The 27,563-nt window shown below is 37.9% G+C and overlaps 1 protein-coding gene across 2 annotated transcripts in view; it reads left to right on the top strand.

Moving 5' to 3' along the window:
• KIF1B (kinesin family member 1B) overlaps positions 1-27,563 on the top strand; it is an 88,740-nt gene that overhangs the window by 17,122 nt on the left and 44,055 nt on the right. The window contains exons 3-21 of one of the 2 annotated variants that reach the window (XM_068415222.1): positions 1,551-1,627; positions 3,836-4,015; positions 6,112-6,177; positions 7,605-7,783; positions 8,523-8,634; positions 9,486-9,563; positions 9,806-9,871; positions 11,085-11,160; positions 11,466-11,544; positions 11,844-11,986; positions 13,157-13,198; positions 15,568-15,779; positions 16,861-16,940; positions 17,665-17,740; positions 20,915-20,994; positions 22,395-22,501; positions 22,975-23,058; positions 24,714-24,894; positions 25,287-25,359. In XM_068415222.1, coding sequence (XP_068271323.1) covers positions 1,551-1,627; positions 3,836-4,015; positions 6,112-6,177; positions 7,605-7,783; positions 8,523-8,634; positions 9,486-9,563; positions 9,806-9,871; positions 11,085-11,160; positions 11,466-11,544; positions 11,844-11,986; positions 13,157-13,198; positions 15,568-15,779; positions 16,861-16,940; positions 17,665-17,740; positions 20,915-20,994; positions 22,395-22,501; positions 22,975-23,058; positions 24,714-24,894; positions 25,287-25,359 — 1,991 coding nt within the window. The remainder of the gene's footprint in view (positions 1-1,550; positions 1,628-3,835; positions 4,016-6,111; positions 6,178-7,604; positions 7,784-8,522; positions 8,635-9,485; positions 9,564-9,805; positions 9,872-11,084; positions 11,161-11,465; positions 11,545-11,843; positions 11,987-13,156; positions 13,199-15,567; positions 15,780-16,860; positions 16,941-17,664; positions 17,741-20,914; positions 20,995-22,394; positions 22,502-22,974; positions 23,059-24,713; positions 24,895-25,286; positions 25,360-27,563) is intronic. The other variant, XM_068415221.1, reaches the window with a different exon arrangement.

Below are 27,563 nucleotides of genomic sequence, written 5' to 3'. Positions count from 1 at the left end.
GCACCTTTATATAGCTTCTTTCTTTGTAGATTTTGTTTGCACGCATCATAATCAGTGTATCACTTCAAAAGGCAGGTTGCCGCTTTAGGTGCAGATGGGTATGTGTAAATCTAAGGTGGTTTATCTAATTTTGATACCCTAAAGAGTATGCCTTTTTAGCATCCTTACTTCCACAGATGGCATTGAAAACAGCTGCTGAAAGTAATAGGTTTAAGTATTACCAGCACTGTAGTACTGAAAAGAAGAAAGCAGTAGAGATTCACTTCTGCAGCAAGAGCTACGCTTATAAATTACTGACCTTAGAATACCAAAACTGCAGACGTTCTGTATGCCATTAAAATGGCAGCTGAATCCTTTGTGTATTACTCTCCACCCCCCTGCCCTGCAAAGGTTATAGGAAGGTGTTTTGTTGGTAGGAAAGAAAAAAAAAAAAAAAAAAAACAACAAAACAACCTAAGAGGTATCTGGAAGAGCTTTCATTAATTGTGGGGAATTCGCATGTGTGGGTCAAATATGGAAAGAATTAGAGGATCTGAGAAAAGGAAAATAGCATAAAATTTACGGATGTACTGATATGAAAGCAGGTTTTTTTTTGCAAAGCATGTTTATTCTGGCATTTGTGAGGTGTTCAGTGCCATAACTCACCTGAAGATTCGTAGGTTCTTATATATGAATACCTTGGAAAGAAAATTAAATCAAGGATAGCAAGAGCTGGAAAGGCAATTGGAGGTCAGCTTTTGGATGGGACTGATAAAGGCTATAACATAGTTCCTATACACAAGCATGTTTTTGTTCTGGCTTTTTGTGTGTATGTGTGTATGTGAACTTCATCACGGGGCCATTGTATATTTTATGGAAGTTCCAAAGAGAAAAACCAACAGGTTGGTTGGGGGTCACTGTGGGATTCAGTGGCTGTATACAGTAAGAACATTTACCAGTAATTTGATTGGTTTAATTAATGTCAGTCCTATTAAAAATCTGTCTGTAGGCTTTGTGCATATGAAAGAACATTAACATAAACTATGCAGATAATCCCTGAAATGTCTGTAGATCCAACTTTTTTCATACCTTCTTCAATGCCCTGAAAATACTGAGCTTATTAAAGAAAATCCCTCTGCAGTGAGCTATTGTACTGTGTAACGTGCATTTCAAAATAGGCTTGAGTTGTGCTGCTGTGAAATCACCAGGGATTCATAAACTCTTTGTGTTTTGGATCTTCCTTCTTGCTAATATCCCTCACCTCCCAAAAGCCTGTTCCATTCTAAAAGCCAAGGGACCAGGATGACCTACTTTTGGCTTTCTGTCCAACAGAAGATTTGTTTAGCAGCAGCATTCCTTCTAGGAATTTTTTTTCTTGACTTATTTTAAATCAGGCCTACAGAAATACAGTGTTAGGAAGCTGTGAGTCTATTACTTCAATCTTATTACTCCTGTGCAGTGTGGCAACTCTGTGAATACTCAGATTCACAGATTAAGTGAGGGTCAGCAAGCTCATTAATTATGCTCCTAAATGTCAAGTTAGCTAAGAGTTTGAATTTTATTTCCTGTAGGTATTGTCAACCCAAAGAATCCTAAGGAAGCACCAAAGTCCTTCAGCTTTGACTACTCTTATTGGTCCCACACATCGGTAAGTTCTTTTACAAGAAAACCATATTTTTTTTTTGTTGGCTGGCTTGATTTAACTGCATTCTCTTCTTCTGATCATGCCATCCCTGTCAGATGTTTCTGTCCTGTCTCTTTCACCCTTATTCAGATTAAAAGCTTGTCATTGTATGTTGTCTTTTCCTGTGTGTGTGGGGGAGCAGAAAGCTAAGCTTCTGGAGTTTGATAACAAGTTGTGAATATTTGAAAGCTTACTTAAAATATTCTCCAGCAATGTTCTGTTCTAAATATTTTAAGGATGAGTGTGAACCACAGTTAATTCAGTTTTGCTCTTAGACAAGTGAAAGTTGCTCAGGTTCTTACAGTTCAAGGAGAGGTGTCCGGATTCCCTTGGCGTATCTGGAAAAGCCACAGTAGTAAACCGTGTTTCTGATAGCTGCAAAAGCAATAAACTCTCATCTAGCTCCTCTGCCCCACCCTCCTGCGAATTGGTGCTAAGGTCTTGCTGACTTCCAGTAATTGTTCCACAGCAGAACTGTGTTGTTCTGCCATCTACCCCTCCCTTGCTTTATTTTCTCAAAAAGATATAGAAATAAGGGATAATGCATTTCTCTATTTTTAGTAACTTGGATGGTGCAAGTAAGACTTAATATTTCTGAGCAAATCTGTGGCCAACAAGATTGTTTTTGTGATGAAAAACCTGGATTTGTGCAACTCTTTTACTGAATCTTGCAGAGCAACCATGCAAGTAGATTATAGGGTCAGAGGAACGTTATGAATGTGATTCCAGAAAACTGGCGGTTAAGCAGCATCAAGGAAAAGAACTGGTCTGATAAAACCTTGAGCCTAACATTAGAGTGTTAGCACAGCTAAATTTGTCCTGATTTCAGGAGCAAGTAGTGTTAAAGAGAGAATGCTAGATTAAGAATAACAGTCATATACTGTGACATAGTCCTACAAAATCAGATTTCAGTGGTATCTTATCTGTGCAGTCTCTTCTGGTTTGTGCAACATAACATCTGCGTAGATAATCAGTGGTATGATAACATTTTCAAGTATATTTATCAAGGGCTTTCCTGGATGATTGAGAAAGGACATCAGAAAAAAGAGCATATACACTGAATCTAGCTTTCTGTCAGTATTTTTGTATCCTGTACCATGCCTGGAGCTGCATCTTGGGATGCCTCTCGTGACTGGATGTTGGAGTCTGATCAGTACAGTGCCTTGAGTGCCTGAAACGCACTGCTTAAAATGGAGAATTAATTTCTACAATTCATGAAGTTTTGTTTTGAACAGGTTCCATATTTGTCTTCAGATCTGGCAAGTGTATTCTTTAACAGATTTTTTTTCATTGCATGTGCAGCAAAATGTAACAAACTTGTCAGCTGAGTGTTTGAGAGTGATAACTTCCTTTGTCTTTATATAGATTTCTATCACTGGATGCATCTGCAGTAGAGTTTTTGTTTAATCACTGGGCTAAATTGCTTTAAAGTAGCTTGCTTTTTTTTTTTTTTAATGTTCCATTTTTATTGCTAACCTTTAGTCATAGAAGAATGTTCTGATACGTTGTCCTTGACCGGTTCAGCTGCTTGCTAATTTGAAATATGTATTGACATACTTTGGGATTTTGTAGTCACCAGTGAGGTTGTAAATAGAAACCTGGATTGCATTAGACAGTGGAATTAGGCATCTGCAAGAAAAACTTGGTCATTTTAATGATGTATTTACACTCTTTTAATCTTAAAAAAACCCAACAAAATAAACTTAAGCAACTTTTGCTTCTCTTTTCCCCCTGCTGCTCTTTAGAGCCCTTGTCAAGACCAGCCACTGTGGGATTTTTGTAGCTTGCAGCCCTTTATTGATTTGTGTTGACTCTCTGAACTCTACTTTTGATTTTCTTCCCCTGCCTCCTTCTTCCCAAACACCCTGAACCTGGTTTGTCGATGATCTTACACGAAACTTTTCCAATAGTGTCAACAATGTTCACAAAGCAGAGCTGGTTTCTTTGTGCAGGTTGTTTCCTCAGCAGCAATGGAGTGGTCCCGCAAGGGTTGTCGTTGTCATTCTTCTCCAGCTGGTGTTGCCTTGGGAAAAGGCTGTGTGTAAAAACGTGCTACATTTGCCTCTTCCGAAGGGATTGACCCACAAGACAGAAGAAAACCCAGCTGCTTTTTGCAATGTTACTTGAATGATAGGAAAAGACTGTATTTATGCTGTTTTCGTGTCTTTTCAGCCTGAAGATCCCTGCTTTGCATCTCAGAACCGTGTGTACAATGATATTGGGAAGGAGATGTTGCTGCATGCCTTCGAGGGCTACAATGTATGCATTTTTGCCTATGGACAAACTGGAGCTGGGAAATCCTATACAATGATGGGCAAGCAGGAGGAGAGCCAAGCAGGCATAATCCCGCAGGTAGAACAGAACCCAGAAGAGAGACTTGTTTTTATAGTGTGTTCAGACACATGCTTGCTTATACACTCTTTTTATATTGCAATAACAGTTAAGAGAGAACCACAGCTTACTTCTGAAGTGAAAGAAATTTACTAGAGAAAGAAAATTATAAGTAATTTTCCCTCTATTACTTTTTTTTTTAATTGTCCTATACAGTCTGTATAATTTTTCCTACATCCAATTTCTCCACTTCCCCAACAAACTAGTAAATGGAGATGTCTTATTCACTGGGTTTCTTGTCTCCTTCTCTGACTTTAGCTAGGACAGCACTTAAGCACTTTATATTCAGCAGGAATTCACAAGGTGGTAGTACTGATGAACGTGCCAGAAACTTTATCTTGGTAAGAAATGAAGTGTATCAAAACATTGGGGAAAAAATATTTAGGGCAACTGAGCACAGCCAAGTGTTAGGGTTTTCCCCCCTTGAAATTGATTTTTGACATTTGCCATGAAATTTGAAGAAGTTGAGATACCCCAGCAGGAGATTTTGATTGGCAACAATTTATGCTGTCATCACGAATTCAGCATTCTGTAGCCGTTCTGTGGCACTTGTTCTAAGTGCAGGCCGTCCTCAGTGTGTAGGTGCTGACAGTGGGCCAAGTTTGTTGGAAGATAATGCATTCCTCTGCTCCCAAAATAGAAAACTGAGGTTGGGTTTCAGTTTTAATAAATAAATATGCTGAACAGCTTGAGTCCTCATTCTGCTGCAGGTTTGCAGTAGACATTGGCCCTGTGCCACAGGTGTGAAATAAATGACACAGAGCATTGTTCTCTGTTAATAACATGGGCGTAGGTACTGAAATAGGGAGCAAGTGTTCTGGTGATTAGCTTCAAATCACGTTGAAAGAGCTAATGTGATGAAGAACAGAATTGTTATATCTAAGCATTTCGGTTTTATTACAGTAATATAAAGTGTTAACAGGTGAGATGAGCTGAAAATCTGTGACAACAGCTTCATGCTAAAGTTTTTTGTTGTAATCTTGATATTCCTATTTGTTTTTCTGAAACCTCAAATGCATACAAATTAAACATTGTCCTGAAAAACCCCTTAGCTTAATAGTGCTCCTGTAGATTTAATAATGCTCCTGTTATCTACTACAGTTTTAAACCAAAATCATTTCCCTCCAATTTCCCTGGGAGGCATTCTCATAAAGGTACAAAATGAATTATCTGTTCAGGGCGACCTTGTTGGATCTGTTCTCTTTCTTGTCACGTACACAGAAGGTACAGCACAATCGCGTTCCAAGTAATACAGGTTGTTGACATTAAATTCTGAGCTGTTGGCAAAATTCCCTGTCTGCCAGTCCCTAGTGCAGAACTTTATGATACTTTAACCATGTGTTGACTGAATACTTCAGAGTGTACACTTTATAACTGGCCTGTATTCTTCATAATCTGTTTGTTTTCCATACAGTGGCTTGTAGATGTCTGTTCCAGAAACCTCTTTCTACTCTTATTCCTCTCTGTACCCATGCTTTTTAATCTCCAAATACATATCCATGGCTTGCCCACTGTTCAGTTCTTCTTCCTTTATTATCTTAATTTTAGGTCTCTCATTTCAGTTACTTGTAGACAAGTGCTCTTGAAGCAGTAGACCGCTGATAGTTAAAGTATGCTTCATATGAAGATACTGTTAACAAATTTAGAAATTATTTCTGCCTATGGATTTAAATCTGAATCCTGGAACTTCAGCACACCAAATGAACAGACTATTGTTTTTATGAGACTAGGAGAGGATTAAGGATTTTAATCATTCCTTTCTAAAATTACTTCCAATTTTAATTATTATAGGCTTTTTTTTCTAATTTTATAGTGCAGAATAATAAAATTGGTTAAACCTAGAACAATTGTTGAGATACTGTATAAAATAAGATTGAATAATAGTGATGTAGAATTGAGATGAAGTATCTTCCCAGTGAGGCTGTGTGTGGTTGATGTAATAGGTTCTTTTTCTTCTCCCACCTTCACTCTGAAGCCAATTTAATGACATGTTATAATAGTTACTTGTTACTACTCAGTAAAGACTAATTTCTGACTCGGGTTTAATCTCTTTCCAGCTGTGTGAAGAACTGTTTGAGAAAATCAATGACAACAGCAATGAGGAAATGTCATATTCTGTAGAGGTGAGTATGGTGAGAGATCAAATAATATCTGTGTGCTGGACATCAGACTGAGCTTAGGTGCTGCGTTATTGATGCTGCGTTAAGACGCTGATAAAATAAAAGCAGGCGCTTCACAGAAACAGTATTTTCTTTCTCTTACTGTTTTTTCCCCAATCAGTTTTAATGCCTTGACATGCAAATACATTGCAGGCTTTGAAAGAAAGGAAGACCAAAAAGCCAGCAGAAGTCAAATGTGATTATTGCTAATAAATGTGAACTCCAGTCATTGCTGCTTCTAGGTTACAGAACTGGAAAATGACTAGTTGTGTGGCTTTGAATCTGTCCATTTTAATGCTTCATTTAATTGTATTTTATTAACATTTGATGACTTAATGCTTGAATGCCATAGGAGCATCACATTCAGGATTTATGAATGAGCAGGTTCCCACATTTTCATGATGTCTTTTCTCTTTGGTACTTGTTTATGGTTCTGATTATGTCTCCAAGCATAATTTTTGCATGTGAGAGAGAGAGAGAAATAGTCTCTCTTATAATGGAAATCCAAAAGAATTAACATCTGACAAATAAGCAGCGAAGGGAGACAGCTAGACAGAAACAGTGATGGAAGTGTATAAATAGTGTATTGTGATCTGTTTTGAATATAGAATTCATTTTTCTGAATTGCATTTAGTTAGAGATTGAAGATATCTTTTTGTATATCTAAAACTGCTGCTTACATCTGTAATCTTTTCACAGAATGAAAGTGAATAACTTCCTGTCTCTTTTAATATTTAATAACTTGACTGCTGGAGCTGCTAAGTACCTGTTGGACTGGGATAAGCTTAGTGCCATGAGAAACATAGAAATTAAAGAATGCATTTAAAAATAATCTTAACTTTTAATTTATTTCTAAGGGTGGAGATTTAAGATTACCATAGTTTGAATAATTGTACTGATGACTCAGGAATACAGCAGGACATGGGTATAGCTTAGAATCAAAAGTTGCTTCTGCAGACGAAGCTAATTTTTTCCCTTCTTAAGTTTGCTTTGGAGGCTCATAAGAGAGATTCCTTGTAGGCAGACTCCTTTTACCATCTGTCTTGTTTACCTCTTTAGAAAGATAATTTTGCTTCTGTGTTGTAGTAAAGCTGTTAAAATGATTGTGAACTCAAGTGTATAATTTTTGATTAAACACCAATATTTTTTGAAATAGTTGAGGGATCTATACATGGATGCAAGGCGTGCAGCTTCTGTTGGAGATCTGATGCATGAGACTAGTGACTCTTCTTCCCTTCTGCCATTGTCTCACACTGTTACATGAACTGAGACACCCACCTTTCCTGTAGTGAACTGGGGGAGTTTCTGCCAGTGGCATTCTGAAATGCTGCAGAGCTGCTTGCAGAGGAAGCCTTAAACACTAAATTGTCTATGCAAATTCCTACTTTCAGGTGAGTTACATGGAGATTTACTGTGAGAGAGTCAGAGACTTGTTGAACCCGAAGAACAAAGGGAATTTGCGGGTGCGAGAACATCCTCTGCTTGGACCATATGTGGAAGATCTGTCCAAGTTAGCAGTCACGTCTTACACAGACATTGCAGACCTCATGGATGCCGGGAACAAAGCCAGGTTAGTGATGGTAGCGTGTTTTATATTTTTATCTCTGTTCTGGGGATATATGGCATATAGCACCAACTTTAAAATCTTGTGTGATGCATTGGCATTTGTTTAAAAAACTCCAGGCACATGAGGAGTGTTGTTGAAATACGTGCTGATCAATGCATTTAAAAGGCTGAAATTAATTTGTGTGGTGAAATAGTGCTGCGAATCACTGTATAGATATTTAAGGCTTGTAATGGCTTGAGATGAAGTACGTAAATAATTATACTGGCTTGTAATTCTGCCTTCGTTGTGTACTCTGTCACTATATTGGTATAAATAAACATGTAGACACAGCCTCTTCTTGTTCATTCAAGTGGTCAGGACTAAAGGTGGCATTCTAGCTTTAGCTTCTGGTTCATTAGTAGTTGTTCTCATGTCAGCTCTAGGCTCCATTTAACAATGCGTGGGAAAGACTGACATAAATGCCACTTGCATTTTCTTGTGTATTTGAGTGTAAGGTAGATTATTGAGTACAGAGATCGAGGAAGCTCTGTTTAAACTGTGGTGAAGATGACAGTAATTCAGGCGTGAAAAATCAAAGGGTTTGTTAATGCTATGTGGCTTGGTCTTGGTTACGGGGCAGAACATCAACTGTACAGCCTCTTGGTCTCATTTCTCTACAGCTACGTTCAGCCCTGCAAGTAGTTGTACTTGCAGCATAGAGTCTGCTGTTTTCTAAACCTGTCTATATTTGTTCATATCTTAGGACTGTGGCCGCTACCAACATGAATGAAACCAGCAGCCGTTCTCATGCTGTGTTTACAATTGTCTTTACTCAGAAGAAGCATGACACAGAAACTGATCTTTGCACAGAGAAGGTATGTTACAGATAAGAAGTGGCTTTCTGACTTTTTTTCCACAAATCTACCCTGCAGTGACTTATTCTTTGTGGCAGTATAATGAGAAAATGAGAATTAATTGTTTTTTCTGGTGTTTTGTTTAAGGGTGAACTTGCTGTGTGCCTTGACAGAGCCTTTTTATTTCTTATGGGATTTTGTTTGATTGTAATGCTAAAAACAGCTAAATGGGGAATATGTGCAGGAGAAGAATATATAGGTGTGGGAAAAATACTGCCTTAAGGACTGTGTTCTATGGGGATGGATATATGAAATGAAAGGAGTTCACCTTCCCCAGTCTTGTTCCCAGAACTTTCTGTGGTTTTGCTTGTCAGTGCAAAATATTTGACTCGTCAGTTCTTTTCTTTGGGCACAGGAATTGAGATGAGTGAGACTTAGGCACTTTATGGAATTTGCATATTAAAAGGACATACACTGTTTAGCATGGGACAGTTTTCTGGCTTTTATCACTCTGAAATAGAGGCTCTGCACGCAAAAGTAGCTGAAGTACAGGTAATGTTCATGTTTCTGAACTGACTGCTGTGGACGGATCTGAAAAAAAAATATGTATTGAAGGCACCACCTCCTCTCTCTTTTTGGGTAATTTAGAGTATAGTGATACTTAGAGCGTAATCCCAGACACTTCTTATCTATAAGGTAACAGCATCAGGCTAATTGCTTGTGAAAACTTGGTTTGACTGTAGTTTTAAGCACACTATGGTGATTTTTTAGACAGTAGAGTTCTTCTCATGCCATAGAATTGTTTGAAGTTTTGTTCTTAGCGTAGTTCACCAAGAACTAATTCTCGTTGTTAATGTGCTTTCTCTATTCAGGTCAGCAAAATTAGCCTTGTGGATCTAGCTGGGAGTGAGCGAGCTGATTCAACTGGTGCCAAAGGAACCCGATTAAAGGTACTGGGCCATTGATGTATGGGGAAAGAAAGGGAAGTGGGTGCACAAACACCGTGTGAAGTCTTTGCTTGACAAATAATAAGGAAAAGAAAGGATTGCTGTTATAAGTATGGAAAAAATAGTTGCAAAACTGAAGACTTTTTTTTTTTCCCCCCTCTCTGATCATGGTTGTGACATCTGGCTTGTTTAGTCTACAGAGATTCATTTTAATTACTATATAATACTGGATTCTGTTTTCTCAGGAAGGAGCAAATATAAACAAGTCTCTCACAACTCTGGGCAAAGTTATTTCAGCACTGGCAGAAGTGGTAAGTACCACATTTGCTCACCTGCAACAACCTTTCCATAGGTAATGACACAGAGACAGTAAAAACCATGGAGTACAGCAGAATCATTCACTGTTCTTGGCCTAGCATTCTCGGCCAAATTAGCTGTGTGTTTTTTGATAGTGTTGATGGTATTCTGTGAACGTGATGCAGACTGGTAGAAACTTTTATTTGTCGATAGATTGAAGCATTGGTTTATTTAGCTTTGCAAAAGAAGCCTGCATTTCTCTAGAAGACATGTTCATGTAGCTTAAGTGCTTTTTAGATTTTTTTAAATCAAAACTGTTCTCATTCATTTGACTCCTCAAGAAAAGAAAATACTATCCAAGCTAGCATGGAAATTATGTCTAAAGCTCTGTTTAGAAACTCATCTTGTATCTTCTTCCTCTTTCTTTAATGCTTTCAACTTAGGATAACTGCACCAATAAGGTATGATGGTCTGAGTAGTAGTGGATATTGTCTTTTTTGCCTGAGTGTAAGATTTTCTTCTCTTCGCTTTGGAATCAAAGAGCAGAGATCTTTTATGTCAGGTCTTTGAGAAATTCCTGTGACTATAAATTATAGTCATGAAGCCTGAGAATTATCAGGACTAAGAATTAAAAATGTTCTAAGGTTGGGGCTGAATTAATGAAAAGTACACACTTAAGTATGTATTTAGGAATATTCTTTTATTACATCCCTGTTCCTGATTTGGTGACATACCTTGGGAATATTTACTTTTAGTAGGGATAACTTTTGTCTTTGCTTTCATGCTTCTGGTCTCCATGGTTTTTTTTCTTTACTCCACATGGTGGATTGTAGGTGATAGTCTATTCTAGTTTTCAGATGTAACATCTGGTGCGTACCTGCCCTTAGTAATTTTACTTGTCCATTGTAGTTTTACTCACCTTTGGCAAGGGACAATAGAACTATTGCAAGACTAACACTCACATTTTAAGCACCTCTTGAGTGTTAAGAGGAGTTTCACACAAATTATAATCAGGCCTTTTATTGCAAAGCATATCCTGTGTTAAATGTGTGGAATTAAACTTTTGGCATCTCTTGAAGCAAGATGTTTGCATGCTATTTGTGTAAGTAAACAGATGACCCAGGATTCACATTCTGTTCCAGAGCTTTTGAAATTAATCACTTTCTTTTAGACTGAATAAAAAAGCTGGATGTGTCTGTTTTTCAGTAGTGTGTTCTTTCTTTGTAGACTAAAAAAAAGAAGAAGACAGACTTTATACCGTACAGGGATTCTGTACTAACATGGCTGCTTCGAGAGAATCTAGGTATGTCGGATTTGCCTGTGCCAATATGGAAACAAATTCTCGCTAAATTTTCTGACTGCTTTTAACTCACTTAACTTAAATTTGTATCAAGTATGAGGTTAAATATTTTTAGTAGTCAAACCTGAGTCATATAGTTCCACCCTTGTTAAAGTTACAGCTGTCTTTCCTATGATTTTTGTGTGTTCCTTAGTAATGTAGAATATAGTTGAATTCTATAATTTATTTAAAATACTGATACTTAGTAGGTAATTAGTGCCTAGATTGTGCACTGTAGTTTCATCTAAAACCTTGCCTGTTCATTATAGGTGGTAACTCCAGAACCGCAATGGTTGCTGCTTTGAGTCCGGCAGACATAAACTACGATGAAACTTTGAGCACTTTAAGGTACTTTGTTTTTATCCAAGATGGATATGGGTAGCTGTTAGCTCTAATGGCCACGTTCTATCCTTCAAACCTTTGGGTTATTATACTTTGAGAAAGTCTGTGGGGAAGAAGACTCTATACTGGCAAGAACTCAATTACCCTGCAAGAGGAAAACCAATCTATTGTATATGAATAGAGAGCTGGGGGTTTATTGCCTAAGCTAAATGTCTCCCATATTGCTGGAGTCCTGTTGCAGATAAGATAGGGGAGCGCTTATATGTTCATTATACGGTTTTGGTTTTTTTTTGGTCTGGTTCCAGATACGCTGATCGTGCAAAACAGATTAAATGCAATGCTGTTATCAATGAAGATCCCAATGCCAAGCTGGTGCGTGAGCTGAAGGAGGAGGTGACAAGGCTTAAGGATCTCCTGCGTGCCCAAGGGCTGGGAGATATTATTGACAGTAAGTGGATTAAACAGACCTTACCATCTTGAGGTTGGTCTCTCTTACAGAGGAGAGAGAGCTGGGCCCGCGAGAGAAAGGGATTTAAAACAGGGAAGTTCAATGTAAGTGCAGATATTAAATTTTGAACATGGGTTTTAGGAACGGTAGCCTCTTCTGTCATTAAACAAGCCATCCTAGGATTGTCTGTAGAGTTGACAGGCCACCTTCAAACTCTTAAGGAAAAACCTAGAGATGGAGTTTCCTATTCCTGTAGAATTGGTTTTTTTTGTAATAAAACTTACACATTCAAGAGCTGCCCTGTTGAGTTATGAAGGGTTTTTTTTCTGGCTGCCAATAAAAGGAGGATAGTTGAGATATAGAAACTTAATTTCCTACTGAGAAAGCAAGCATCTTTTCTTCCTCCTTAACTGGTTAAGGTTATTAGTTTATACCTGGCTTCAATGCCATCCTTGCTTAGAAAAGAAAACGGTGGCTAATTCCTGTTAGACAGTGTCCTGAGTGACAAACCATTTGTCATCTCAAAATAACTAGCTATGAAACAGCTGCTTGTGAACAAATAACGAATTCTTCTGGGGCGAGTTTGAGTTAAGTTGGCAGAGTGGTATTGTACTGATTTGCTTTGCCAGCAACCTCTTAAAACACCAGAACAAACTTGTGCCTGAATTATTTCCTTGTCCTCATTCCAAATAAGGCATATAAACTAAAATTTTAGCTGCTACATTCTCTTATAATATGACCAATTATTTAATTCCTAGTGAAGGAAATGCCCGTAAAAACACAGAATGTGTTCCAGTGGATTATAAAATTTTTTTGGCTTTAAAAAAAAAGGTGAACGTTGCACCACTTTTGGATTTTTCAGAGCTTATTTGCCTGTGAAGCAGAAGTCCTGACTTAAATCACAGACTGCTTACAGATGTGTAACATGTATTTACCTTTTTGTTTGCTTGTTTTCAAGAGAATGGGGCCAGAAGACAATGAAATGCAGGTGTTTTCATGCTTGGTACAGTCTGTGTTTTTTGGTTCTAAATCAAAACTGAAAAAACTATGTGTTACTGAAAATTGTGTTTTGTTTCTTTAAACATCAAGTAGTGTTCTCTTCCCTTCCTGTGTTGCTGGTGAACCTTCAATTTTGATCCTTCTTGTATTTTCCCTCCTGCTTCCTTTCAGTTGATCCAATGGGAGATGAATACTCTGGAAGTGGAGGCAAATGTGTGTATTGTGTGGTTCTCTTTTTAACTTGCTTTCTCTGGGTCAGCTTTTAACTGAGCTTTGCATGCCAGCATTTCTCACAGGGAAATCCCAGACAGAACACCCACTGTGGAATGCAATGTAGTTTCATGGAAACTAGCTTAGCCAGCATTTCTTAGATTGACAGTCAAAAAAAAAAGTGGAAAGTTTAAAATGCAACATATGTTCATTGCTTTCTGGCAGAATATAGAAAGGAGAGTGGTAATTCTTTAGTCTGTTTTCATGACAGCCAACAGTTTAGATTTGAACTAGAAAATCTTTTTTTCAAATGTTTCTCAAGTTACTCAGTTGAAACAGCTTCTGCTCACCTAGGTTCCTGGCCTTTTAACATCTCTTTTCCACCTAGAAGTATTTGTTTTAAATGAGTCAGTTGATTAACTCAAGATGAAATGTTATCAGTTCCTCCTGGAGACTGAGGTTTATTTATTTTATATAGCCTCTGTTTAAAAAAAAAAAATAAGTTGGACATCTTGTATTAATGAAGGTCTCTTATTTGAGCTCAAATACTTGGTTGCAGATGATTAACTTAGGTTAAAAACAGTCAGCAAATATAATGTTATTTCTGTTCTACTGTTTGCTTCTATGAAAGGGAAATAGACGTAGTCCATTGCAAGAGAAATGTATTATATGTAAATTTTGGGTTGGTAGACTTTAAAAACTCTTTTAGCCAGTCTTCTTCACCCTCACTCAAACAGTATCAACTGGCAGAGATCTGTCTGAAATTTCCTAAAACTAAAGCTACTGGTGGTGTAAAGACTCATCCTGGCCTTGTACGTTCTGATGCTGCTTCCAGCGTGTGCATATGTCATCCGTGTGAAAGCTGCAGCCTCCAGGAGAAGCGTGCATGATGTTGAGGGGTTTGGTTCTCTGTGGTCACAGCAACTGTGAAAGCTATTGCAAGTGCCACTTCCTTCGTCTTCAGGAGTGCATGCGTCTGTTGGCCTTTTGAGACTTCATCCTCCCTGCTCTGTCATGCCTGCTTTCCTCATCCTGATGGCATTCCCTTTCCTTAACCTGCTTTTCTTCTGTTGAACTTCCACCCCTGCTTCCTGTGTTTGCAGATGGTGGTTTTCAAACTGACTCGATCAGTTTCAGGAGGCTGAAACAGCAGGTTGAATGTGGAGTGAACTAGGGCGTAAGGCTGACAATAGCAGAATTGTTCAGGATAGGAGTAGAGGAGATGTAGGAGGACGTGGAAATTTATGCAATGTCTGGGTGAGCATCTCATTTTTGTAAGTGTGAAGCCCTTGTTTATAAATTGCAAGGTCTGATTTGACCTGTTTCTTTCCTAAGGATACTTATTTTAAAGGATTTGTTTTTGAAATAGAATTTAAAACTATCAATTTTTAAAACTGAGTTATTTAATTGTCTGATATTTCCATGTTAGAAGATTTTTTTTTTGGTGTGTGATTATTCTGAGGATATGGCTCACAGACCTATCTGAGAAGCTAAGTTAGATTAAAATTAGATTAAAATAAATTGCATTTGGATATTTGTTCTTAAATCATTCATGCACTTTTTCCTTGTTTTCTGTCTTTCAAGGAGGCATCTTTCAGGCCTCCAGGTTTTCAGGCTACACAAGCTGCCTTATTAAATTTTGGGGTTTTTTTAAGGCATTCTTCATCTAAACTAAGACCAAGAACTTTAAAGCACCTTCTGGAGTATGAGAGCTTTATCAGATATTTCACTGATCAGGTACCTTAGATTTCCATTTTTCCGATCAGGAGGGTCAAGAGGAAACTCTGCTCCCTGTCATGGCCTGACAGGTGATTTACATACTGACTCTCCTGTGAGAGTTTAAGTAGGGGTAGTTCTTTGTCCTTGTGGTCTGGGTGGTTCAGCAGCAGAACCACTGCTATGACAAAGATTTACTTAATCATCATTTTAGATTAAAGGTGTCTGGAAGAGAACGTTTTGCTGAGTTTAAGGGGTTGATGTTTATTCAGGCTTCAGCACAAAGTGTCACTAATCTCATCAGGAACTGAATCTGCTCCTGGTCTGAGTTCAATGGTGCTCAGGTTAGTGTTCAGTTAGGAATAGGATGGTTTATTTTTTGGCAAGTGTGTAACTTTTTTTTTTCAATTTTATGATGCAGTCTTTACTAATAATCCTCAGGGTCTGAACTGAGTTATCTTTGTTATCGATACTAATATTAAAAGATTTGTTTCAGAACTGCCATCTAAAAATTGCAAAACTTGTCTTGTTGCTGCTTAAATGCTTTCCTCTTACACTGGTATTTCCTTCCTTTCCTTTTTCCTGTTCCTTCCCTCTTCCTATTTTCCTCTTTCCCATCTTTCTGCCTTCCCCGTGTCTGTGTGTCTCTCTCCCAGATTTGAAAGATTTTCAGAACAATAAGCATAGATACTTGCTAGCCTCCGAGAATCAACGTCCTGGCAATTTTTCCACAGCCTCCATGGGGTCCCTCACTGCATCTCCATCCTCCTGCTCTCTCAGTAGTCAGGTGGGCTTAACATCTGTGTCCAGTATACAGGAAAGAATCATGTCGACACCTGGAGGAGAAGAGGCTATCGAACGTTTGAAGGTACGTATCGCTGGAGGAGGCTATTATTTTGGTCTTTTCCAAGGCTAAATAGCAGTGAACCTGGGAGAACTTCCCTTCATAAATATATCCAGTAGGAAGTTGTCTGAAATCCACTTGCACCTTAAAAAGGGCACTTAACTGCAGTGGGCTAGAAAATGGATTCCTGCACAGCCTTTCCTGTTAGGATTATTTAAGTTTAATTGTAGCCTGGAGCTACAACTAAATTATAAATGAAATCTTGATTCTTGTTTACAGGCCCTCTGATACGGTGGTAATTATGGAAAATTTGATCAGAAGTATAGACTTCAGGAAGCCTGGTCAGCACTAGTGTGGACAAAGTCTGACTAGCAAATGCACTCAGCTTTCAGAAAACCAAATTGCCCCAAAGTTGAAAAAAGGAGGAAGAATAATCCTGCCACTGTTGTATTCGCCCAGCCCCCACAGATTAAAATGTGAAGCACACAGAGTACCATGCTTTATGCAGACAATAGCAGCCTTGTCCCAATTCTGCATAGAATTGAACCGCATCAGAAGTGCATTACAGTGAAGTATTTCTTAATTTTTATGAAAGCCCCCCCGATCTCCATGGGTGGATGAGTGGGGAGAGCTGGCTGTGTTGAATCTATGCTTCATTCTCATGTCCTGTCTGTGAGACATTGCCACAGGGATTGGAATGGGCTGGAACACACACTGCATATCCCTTTCCTATTAGAAACCTGCTGCCATAGAAATAGTGGTGTGGTCTCTGCAGTCCCTTGGCATCCAGTTACTGAATGATGTCTGTAAATCAGATTTGAAAAAAAAAAAAAAGGAAAAAGGGAAAAAAAAAATTCAGGTGATTCACATTAAAGTCTAATTGTGGTTATATATGAAGTCGTCTTTTCTTCTCAGCTTGCCTTCAAGGCTATTTACCCTTTTAAAAACTAAGGAAGACTCCTTAGAGTTTTGAAGTGCTGAGAGTACTTTTTATATCCAAAATTAATTTCAGGTCTAGAACTGAGCACGAACTTTTAATTGCTTTGTGTATTATGTAAGGAACTCTGACAAGAATTGTAAAACAGCTTCTGGGATTTTCACACAGGAATCTGAGAAGATCATTGCAGAGCTGAATGAGACATGGGAAGAGAAGCTGAGGAAAACAGAGGCCATTAGGATGGAAAGGTCAGGAATCAGAAGTGCTGCAGATGTGGGTGGTCTCTAGAAAACAGAAGTGTGGAAAATGGAGGATGTTACTCTGTTCAAAAGCAGTGGAACAGCAGAATAGTGCTTCGTGATAGTTCTGCTGACCTTGGTGTTATATATAACAGTAGGGGCAATGCTGAAAGCCATATGCTTTCCTATATTTCCTACAGTTAAGGTGTTTGCCATGTTCTTATTCTTCTGTGTTGGCATCACTGTTGTGATTTGTCAAAGCCAAGAATACTGTGTTACATGAACAGTTTAACCCAATACAATCCTTTTTATGTCTTAAGAAGGAGGGAGTACTTTCTATATTAGATCAGAAAGAGCCAGTTCAGTCTTTGTAAACTAATGAATAGTGGTAGCTCCTTGTATCTAAATTAAATATTTAAATTTAGAACAGACTTTAACCTTCCTTAAAGAAGCAATGAGTGTAATGTCCTAAAATGTACTTACTTTGTGATTGCACTAAAATGGTGTTAAATCTCTGTCAAATTTTTGCTGTTGCTGTTCTGCAGACATATAAACTCTTGGACTAAAGTTTAGAAACTTGCCCTGTTGTGACATGAAGTGGTGACAGTCCTGGCTGTATGGTCAGTGGATAGTCTGGTTGAAAGTCTAATATATTTCATTACATGACTTTCATTAGACCTTATTTTGTCTAAGAAGCCTAAAATATGATAAATACCTTGTTTTTCTCTCTCAGGGAGGCATTGTTGGCAGAAATGGGAGTTGCCATTCGCGAAGACGGAGGAACACTGGGAGTCTTCTCACCTAAAAAGGTAGAGAAAATGAGTAACTATTTCATCATGTCTCCAAAAGGCTGATCAGCCTGGGAGGAGAGAGTGGTGAGGGAGCTACTATTCACACAAGGGCTCGTATTCATGTAAGATACAGAACATAAGTGAGGTTTGGACTCTTAGTAGTAAGTTCCTTGTGCAATATCTTTTTGGAAATAGCTTTAGTGTTAGAATCTATCAAAACACTCTACATCTAAGGATTATTTTGCCCAGAATAATAAAATTGGACGCTGTTCCTCATTCACATGATGCAACAGTACGTCATGCTTTTACAGAGCTGCAGAAGGAATTGCCTATGGTAGCTTCCACTGGTCGTTAAAGTATGGAGCCATGTGCTAGCCTAATACGATGATGAAATAGCAGCAGCGTGAAAAGTTAATGGGGAGACTTCTGATATCAAAAAATGGTTGAACTTTTTTGTACCTTCCTTTAGAAAAGTCTGTGCTGCAAGGAGGAGTGTTTGCAGCTCCTTGCCTACCTGTTGGTTCGGGAGCTACTCAGAAATGCTGCCTCTTAGATCATTGTTGCCATTTGTGCAGTAGCTGTGTGTGACCTTCATGTACTCTACCTATTCTTCTTTGAGATACACAGAAAAGTTTGAAGTCTTGTTTAGGTGCTCTTCCTTGAATGTTTGTTAATCCTTTTTTCCCTTGGAAAAAAGGGATTGTAATCTAATGAACCACTGACCACAGGGGATGCAGGGGAATATTTCTTTCAGTACATGTCAATAGTTCCATTTTCTGAAATTTGAAAGAAGCAGAACTGTGCAGAAAAAGGGCATAAATCAGTGCTATTAATATCAAATGATAAGTTAGTAAAGAAGCTATCTAGGCAGTTAAAGCAGAATTATTGAAGTACAAGGAAAAGAACGTACGTTCCTGTATCTCAAAAATCTTTGAACAAGAAGCGTAAGGTAATATTGTAGCCTGAAACTTCCATGTGCAAGTGTGTAACAAACTTGATCTAAGGTTAAATGCTGACCTATGTAGAGGCATTGTACAGAAATACAGGGTAGCAGAATTGGTTAAAGTGTTTGATCCTTCATTTAAAGTAGTGTTAGACTGTTATGTTTGGAGTAGGTAGAACTCTCGTTTGCTTTTGATATCTACTCCAGAAGTGCCCCAGGTTTGTAAAGACGCTAATTCGTTGAGTGTTCTTTACATTTCTTTCTCTTATGTTATGGATCCTCATCTCCTTTTAGATTTTCCCTCAGAGGCCCTCAGCTCTTTTTGATGACTCTTTTGGTGCATTTTCAGCTGATCAGGTTTGTGTATAAATGCCATCTGGATTAAGTAGTTGCTTTGGTAATAGATAGTATTTATTTTTACCCATATAGGATTTATTAGGAGAAATAAAACTCCTGAGCTAGTCCTGTCTGCTTCTGTTCCTTGCTATCCTTGCACTTCAGTTTCATTAGTTCTCCTTCTAGTAACTGTGGCTGCTGTTGTGAAAATTTAGGAGATGTAGATAGCAAATTTGAAGTTTTGGGTTTTTTTTTTTATAACGACTTGACACTTCTGAGGTACCAGTATAAATCTCATCATATGCTAGGACAGCAATGTGTTTTTGCCAGCTGAGCTGTAAGTTGAACTCTGTAAGGTAAATTTTGCCCACTTCATGAATTAAAAGGTATCACATTGTGCAATCATAGCTGTATCTACCATTTGTGCCTTTGATGACAGGAAGCTTCTTCAAATAGATTGTGGAAATTAAATTGCTTTTGCTGTCATCAAAGATGGGAGCAGGGAAGATCCTTCAGCTCATGCTTGAGGAATGCTGTACAGGAGAAAGTTGCAGACATAACTGGCTGTGGATGAATAATAGATCTCAGAATGAGTGAGTAGTGGGTTTTGCTAGCATCATCTTTCAAGTTATTGAGCTTTATTTCTTACAAAGCTCTGTTGCCTGTGAAAGACCGTTCAGACTTTGATTTAATGTAGTAAATGAACTCAGATGCTAAAACATGTATGCACAGGGTACAGCATTGTTTTCAAAGTGTCCAAGTGGTACAAGTCATAGTGGTGTTACATCAGATGGCTGTGCCTGGGATTTGGTTTCTCTCCAGTTTTCTCTTGATATAAGAGCTTTATACAGCTCCAAATGTTGATTTAAATGCAGCGAATAGCGATGACGGCATGGGACATCTTCAGGTGTGGTTTTAGGTGCCCCCTATATTTTTGGGGGTGAAAAAGGTGCCTTTTTTTTTTTCTCCCTTTCTGTCTTTATAGTTGTCTTCCATTGAACAATTGACAATCAGACTTCTTCATTCAAAGACAAATTTTGTTGTGAACATCCAGTAATTTTTGAGCTTCTGTAAAGTGCTGTTAACATCTCTCTTAAGTAAACTTTTTGCAGCTAGAATAAGTTGATGGAAGCAATGTTCCCAAGGAATCCGAGCCAAATTTATTTCCTTTTGCTAAATTTATTCTATTTGAGGGTAACAAAGGGACAAGTGACTTATTAACAGTTTTATTTCTCTTTTATCATCCTTCTTTTTTAATTCTGTTTAATCATTTTTGCCTTTTCTTTTGTGCTTGTTTTTACTGCTATCTCACTGGCTAGATTTTCACACCAAGGCCTTGTGACTTGTTTGCTGATTCCAATGGGGTTTTTTCACCAAAGAAGGTTGGTTTAGTAACCGTAGTGGATTTAAATTTAGAAGAACTTTAGATGAAGAGCTTTTTAGCTGTTTGTATCAGAGATTGGTGGTAGTTTTAGATTTTTCTTTTGACGTTAGCAAACTTTTTGCCAAATGATCACCTGACCTATATTGCCTAAGAAAAGCCAAAGTTGATTCCACATCAGTTTCAAAATTTTACTGAAGCAACCTTTTCTGCTGTTGGACTTCCTTTATCAAAGTTTAGAGACTTTACAAGGAATCATCATCATCATTTTTTTTTATTTTCCCCCAGAAGGAACCTTCATTCTCTCTATTGATTGATATTTCAGATAACTAAGCAAGCTGAGCTGTATTTCTGCTGTTACTTTGTGATGCATTTCAGTGCTGCAAGAGGTTATATTTGAAAAAATGCATTGTGGAATAACCTCAATATACATAGCAAACCTGCTGGATTAATATACATCCTCCACAGCTGTGGGAAGAAGCCTGAAAGTAGGTCCTAAGTTCTTAATTAAATTTTCTTTTTTTTCTTTCAGACTCCTCATCTTGTAAACCTTAATGAAGATCCACTCATGTCTGAATGTCTGCTTTACTACATCAAAGATGGCATTACTAGGTGAGGATTGGTGCTAGTACAGAAGTCTGCTTCTTTGCTTGCTTAAATCCCCATTCTGGAGACACCATGAGTTTAAATAATAATTGTGCCTTGAGCTATTCAACTTGCAGGTACATGTGCAGCATGAGATTGCTGTAGGTGGAAAAAAGTACAGAAATGCATTTTCTTTTAAGTTGATTTTGTGATTTAAAAGTAATGTGTGCAGTCACTCAGCTTTATAAGTAGTTTGTTACTACACCTGGGCAGTAAAAGAAAGCGTGATAACAAAACAAAAGTAATAAAACTTACTGAAAATGCCTTTGAGATTTTGATGGGTGGAGGATTGAAAATTGTAGTACTTGATCAAAGCAACTGGAATATGGATGAGTGTTCACATTATTATTTAAATCAACTGTTACCCATGCCTCTGTACAATTAATGTATTCTGCATTCACATACATGAGATTAAATTTAATTGCCAGATTTGGAATTTAAAACGGATTATATTCCAAAACTTGTTGTCAAGATATCTGGAAGAAGAGAGGTGGATTTTGCTTTTGGAGCACTGAGCCATGTTTGGTTGCTTTGTTTGTATATTCCTGGGGAACAGATGGAGAAGAGTACACAAACAGGTGCTGTTGTATAGTACTACTGTAATATGCATTGGACCTACTGAAAAGAATATCAAACTTGTAGAGAATTCAGCACAGAATGATGAGAATCGCTTAGGGCTTAAGAAATCATTGTAAGTTTTGAGCCTAGCTAGCTGACGTCGGAAATGTGTGGAGTAATAAGTAGAGCAAGAAGTTCATAAACATTAGGATTGAAAATTAAGTTGTCCGTATGTAGAATTACTCAAATACTTGAATTTGAAATGATCATAAATCTTCATGCTCCAGGGATACAGCCAGCCTCTCTCTGTCTGGAAGCTGGATGAAGCTGCTTGTGGCATCAAATTATTCAGCAGGAGTCTCCTGAGCCATTTTTGCTTTCTTGTTAAAGTGCAGATGGTGATTATTGGAAGGGATGATCACTGTATGCCAGCTGAAACACACCTCTGGAAGTTCCTGTCACTTTCTCTTTTCTTCTGCATTCCTTTGCTAAAGGGAGAAGGGAGTACACAAGAGGGAATGAAACACATTAAATCCAGAGGTGTTTAACATTTTAATTCTCTCTTTAAATTACATGTTTTAAGGGAGAGAAAGCTTCTCTTTTCTTTTGTCAAGCTGTTATCCTCCAGTTCATGGTAAATCTGGTAAGTTCTCTGCAATGCAGAGTTAAGCGCTAGTTCAAACCTTTAAACATGAAGGATAGTCTTAACAGTTCAGACTTTTTTCTTGGATATTCCTAGGCTGTATTGTCCTACACAGAGTTGTAGAAAGTGTCTGATTTGCTCTTGAAATATCTTCTGTTGGACCCAGGGTTGGCCAAGCTGATGCTGAGCGAAGGCAAGACATTGTATTGAGTGGGGCTCATATCAAAGAAGAACACTGTATCTTTCGAAGTGAGAGGAACAACAATGGTGAAGGTAAAAAAACTACTACTCCTAGCAAAGTGTTGCTGAATCTTTCACTCCTCACTTGATAGTTGGCCAGGGAATACTGGTATTTGAAAGTTTCTCTTACCTCAAGAAAACCATCACCTTTGACTCGCTGTTTTCTTGAGTCTTAGGGGCGGAAAATAAAATTTAAGTGTTAATAGCTTCAAATAGCAGGCTACAGCATGTATAAGAGTGAAGTTCTGATCTTGGTTAACTATAAACATGAAAATTCAAACAGAAAAAATAATAATTTCCAACTGCAATATGTGGAGGTGTCAGTAGTATTGATTTTTCTCGTGGGGCTTTATTTCTTTTTTTTAACCAGCATGGCATCAAAGAGTGATTCACTTCTGTCTTGTTTTGGTGTTAGGCAGAAAATGAGAGGCCTCTAGGGTTTGCACACTTCTGTTTCTATACAATGCTCTCTAAAGTCTCATTTGTCTATGTTGTTTTCTTCATAGTTATTGTTACTTTGGAGCCTTGTGAACGATCAGAAACCTACGTTAACGGCAAGAGGGTTGTGCAGCCTGTGCAGTTGCGCTCAGGTAAGAAATGTTAGAGCGGATTTTTTTTTTTGTAGACTCTCCATCTGAGAATTGTCCATATGTGACATTTGCATCGTATGTAGAGAACGCTGGGTGCTGTTGAAGGACAGCAGTGTTGCCTCTTTGGAGTGTAGCTTTTAAACAGAAGTTGGTACCATTCTTCTCTTGTTGCAGTTTGTTTTCTTTTGTTCTTTGCTGCACCAGCTGTAAGTGTACTTCCATATTCACTGCCATGCAGCATCCTGCTTGTCCTTCCGCTTACCCTGATATTATTCAAAAACATTCTTGCCCAAGCCTATTGCCCTTGGCAATCTCAGTGAGACAGAGCAGACAGACTGTCAGTTGCTGATGGAAAATTCCCAGTTTCCTGGCAAAGCTAGGATGACCCTCTGCTGAAGTACAACAGCTTCTCTTTGCTCTCATTAGATTTCCTACTCAGTCCTCTACATTCCTTTAGAAAGGCATGTGGGGGAAGAATTAGGAGGGAGTGACTTCCCTAAATTATGGGTTTTAACCTGTCTCTTTCAAGCTGTGATGCTTTCTGTGTCTGTTCCCCATTTTTCTACTGGTAAAAACAAACAAACAAACAAACAAAAACAACAAAAAAACCCAAACCCAACAAAAAACAACCAAACAAAACCACCACCTCTGAATTATTTGCACCAAGTTCTAAGTGAGTATTTTCATGGAACCAAGAGTACTGACTTCAGCACAAGTCTGGACAACGAAGGAAGAACAGCTTTTGCTGTTCTGTGCCTGCATATAGCTCATATTGAATACCATGACTTTATCATTTAGTAATTACTTTCTTTTAAAAAAAAGTAGTTATTTTTCCTCCTGCCTCTAGATAATGGAGTTACTAGAAGAATATAGACATGGTCCCTGGCATCTTTCAGAGCCTGTATTTTAGTAATATATTGAGAAGAACAATTTTGGTTACTTTGAAGGTCTCTTTACTAGAATGCCTTTTTAAAATTTTAACTACGTTAATATGTTCTCTGGAAGAGCAGAGGAGTTTTACTGTCTTCCATCACGCACATGCCTCAGGCTTTGTAGATATCTGCTATCTCTAGGATTTAGCCGAAAGACTTAAAAATATTAGATTTCTTCAGCTCTTTTGACATTAGTGTAAAAGAAGCTGTAAAATCCTTCCATAAATCCCACTGATTAGGACTCAAATAAAATAAATACATGTAAACCAAATTTTAAAGCAAAGTAAGCACTGTGCATTCCAGTGTTTGAAGTTAGGCTTTTCCAAGCTGAAAATTCTGCTGAAGTGGCTTTTGCCCGTATTTTGGCACTGTCACTGGAGGAGAGGAATGGGATTTAGTGATGTTTTATTTACTGCAACTGTTGGTCAATCTCCAAGTTTGTCCTTTGATTTTTGATAAACTCTGCTGAGTTATTAGATCGGACCCCTGAGGGTGATGGCATCCTCCATGAGCACTGCTTCTTATCAGCAGTGGCTTGTTCTGTACAAACCAGGCATTCTTTTTTTCTCTTGTCACCTAGTTAACGTGAATGTATGTAGAAATCTTCATAGGCAGTCTTACGCTGTCATGCAACAGGATAAATGGGATGAATCATTCAGTGATGTTTGTCAATGGAAAAAGGAATCCTTACATGAAAGAGTTAACTCGTGTTACTGTTTTTAGGAAATCGTATCATCATGGGTAAAAATCATGTCTTCAGATTCAACCATCCAGAGCAAGCACGAGCAGAAAGAGAGAAAACACCGTCAGCTGAGACTCCCTCTGAGCCAGTTGACTGGACGTTTGCTCAGAGGGAACTTCTGGAGAAGCAGGGCATTGACATGAAGCAGGAGATGGAGAAAAGGTAACAAAATAACCCAAAATTTCTACCTGAAACAAGCAGGAGTCAGCTGTAGGTTATTTAGGTGGTGTCTGTGCAAAACCTAAACCTAGATTCTGCGACGTAGCATCTCTGCTACCTATTGTGAAAGTTCAGAAAGTTTCCTCATTATTTAAGTGTTTTGGTGCTCTAGTTCCTTTAAAAATCACAGGTAAGCACCTGCCACTAACTCTATAGGCTTTTTGGTGAAGGACTGATAGGAGGTTTCACTTCTATAGTACTGTAATAGACAAATAACAGTTCCTTTTGAATGGAATGATTTTTGTCACTGTAATTCATGGACTATGTGCATAGAGTAATACCAACATGAAAATAATGCCCTCTTTGGCTACTTCTGTTCTTTTGTTCATCTTCAGATTACAAGAAATGGAGATTTTGTATAAGAAGGAGAAGGAGGAAGCTGATCTCTTGCTGGAGCAGCAAAGGCTGGTATGTGTCCTTACTTAAGATTAACTATACCTTTGGCAAACAGTAATTCCTGTCCTTGCTTATCTGAAAGTTTAGGAATCCTGCTTGGGTTGTCTGCACAATGCAGTTCTCCCTTTGCTTTCAAATATTTTGTGCCTACAGTGAATTATTATCAGTATGAGTGAGCTCCTTCATGTTAATTCAGAGATTGTAATTGACAGTGAAGAGGCTTTAATCAGTTCTTGGGACAGGTTGGATTTCTTGCAACTTAACCTGAAAGAAGGGCATTTCTATGCTCTGTGGTTTTTTTGAAGTTCCTTTTCAGTAGTCTAAACAGCTACTTCTTGGGATGTTTGCCTTTATTTTTGTCTTGGATCACCAGAACATACTAATTTTGTGCTGCCAAAGAGATTCCTAGAACATTGATATGCTAGATTTATTTTTTTGAATGATATCTGAAAATGTTGCTGCATTGTGCATGTTTTAACCCTTCTCCCTCCCCCTGCATGGAGTTCCTTGTAAGGATCTTAATGGTACACATACCGATGGTGGGGTTATGACTAGGGAGCAGTGTGCAAAGGGAATGTTAAATCTTGCAGAACAGTGGGAATTCCACCATTCCACCTATTTCTTAAATAGGAAGTCTGATAAATTAAGTCTTGTGTAGGAAGACTTCAGTCTTTTCACAACAGATATGTTCTGAAGTGCATTACAAATAGAAATGCATGCAGTCTTCAAGCACCCTGTGAATTTTAAAAACAAGACTAAGCCCAGAAATGAAATCTAGATTTCCTTAAGAAAACTGAGTCTCCTGATTCTGTTTTAACTACATTGGGTTGTCTTTTAATCAGAATGCAAATGGAGTTGTGCCTGAATTCTAATAAAAATTTCAAAATCCTGATTCATTTGTTTGTAGTATTAGTTTGAGACCACTGAAAACTGTGGGTTAAATGCATGCTGGGTTTTAAACTGTAAAGCTCTTCCCTTCACCCAAAAGCAGAATGGAGCAAAGTGCTGCAGCTTCCATAGGTAGAAGCTACATAATTGTTTTTTATATTATACACTTAAAGATTTCTGCATCTCTTAATTATTTCATCGCAAGCGACTAATTTATTGGATGGAGAGGAGTGGTTGCAGACTTTGAACCAAAGCAAGACTTAGTTCAGAAAGGAAGTTAAGATGTGACTAATGTAATATTTCATCTCTGCAATTTTATAGTTAAAACTTGTGTAGCTGAAAGTAGTATGGCAAAAATCAGTGCAATGTGAAAAGAAAAATAGTTTTGAGTATCGAGTAAGTTTTGGCTGTGTGTCAAAGGAGATGCAAGTAATGGAATTCCCTCCCTTAAATTTCAGTTTACAGGCAAAAGCTAAGCTATTGTATGAATTAAAGGTGTGAGAACTGACTGTCTGAGGAGCTGCTTCAAATAAGTCTGCATTTATAGAAGTGTTGTGAAGGGAATTTGTTTCCCCATATACTTAAGATTAAGGGAAGGTTCTTTAGATAGTGAGTTGTTTAATACTGTAATAAAGTTGCTGATTTCTTTAAGCTTGTTTTGGTTTTGCTCATTTCAATTAGTGGACAGGGGTGGAAGACTATCCTATGTGCATTACCAATGTAATTCCTGAAGGACAGTTCCTAGTTTTAAGGGATCATATCAAATGAGCTCATTGATCTGTTAAGCAGTATCCTGCTTATTGCAATGCTTAATCAGAATATTTAAGGTGACAGCAAAACTTCTTGACACATCTCATTGTTTCTGTGTCACTGTATGCAGTCTGGAACAGACAGGATTAATGCATTCATACAACAGTAGTTGAATAATGATTGGGAAATTGGGAATGCATTTCAGCTTGTGTACCTTAAAAGTATTTACATTGCCGCAATATCTAGCTGCAGTATCAGGTTCTCTAACTTACTGCTCTGTAAGATTGATATTGAAATATAAGTATTCTTGTTCTAAATTGGAGTATAATCTTGGATATAAGAAGCTGGCTACTCCTGTTTACCAGATGTTTTTGTGCTGGGATTCCAGCCAATTTGGGTATTTATTTGTTAGATGAGCTATACAAAAAAAATAAATGAATAGCTCTTGTCCCTCCAAATTTACAACTAATATATTTGCCTTGCTAGTATTACTAGGGAATAGAAATAATACTTCTTCATTTTACAAATTGAATGTGAAAATGTGTTTAATAGAGGTAAAATCTTCCTGGTTTTCTTGG

The sequence above is a fragment of the Nyctibius grandis genome, chromosome 17 (assembly GCF_013368605.1).
Source record: "Nyctibius grandis isolate bNycGra1 chromosome 17, bNycGra1.pri, whole genome shotgun sequence".
NCBI lineage: Eukaryota > Metazoa > Chordata > Aves > Nyctibiiformes > Nyctibiidae > Nyctibius > Nyctibius grandis.
Note: the sequence above shows the minus strand (reverse complement) of the source record. Positions and strands in the feature narration are given on the sequence as shown.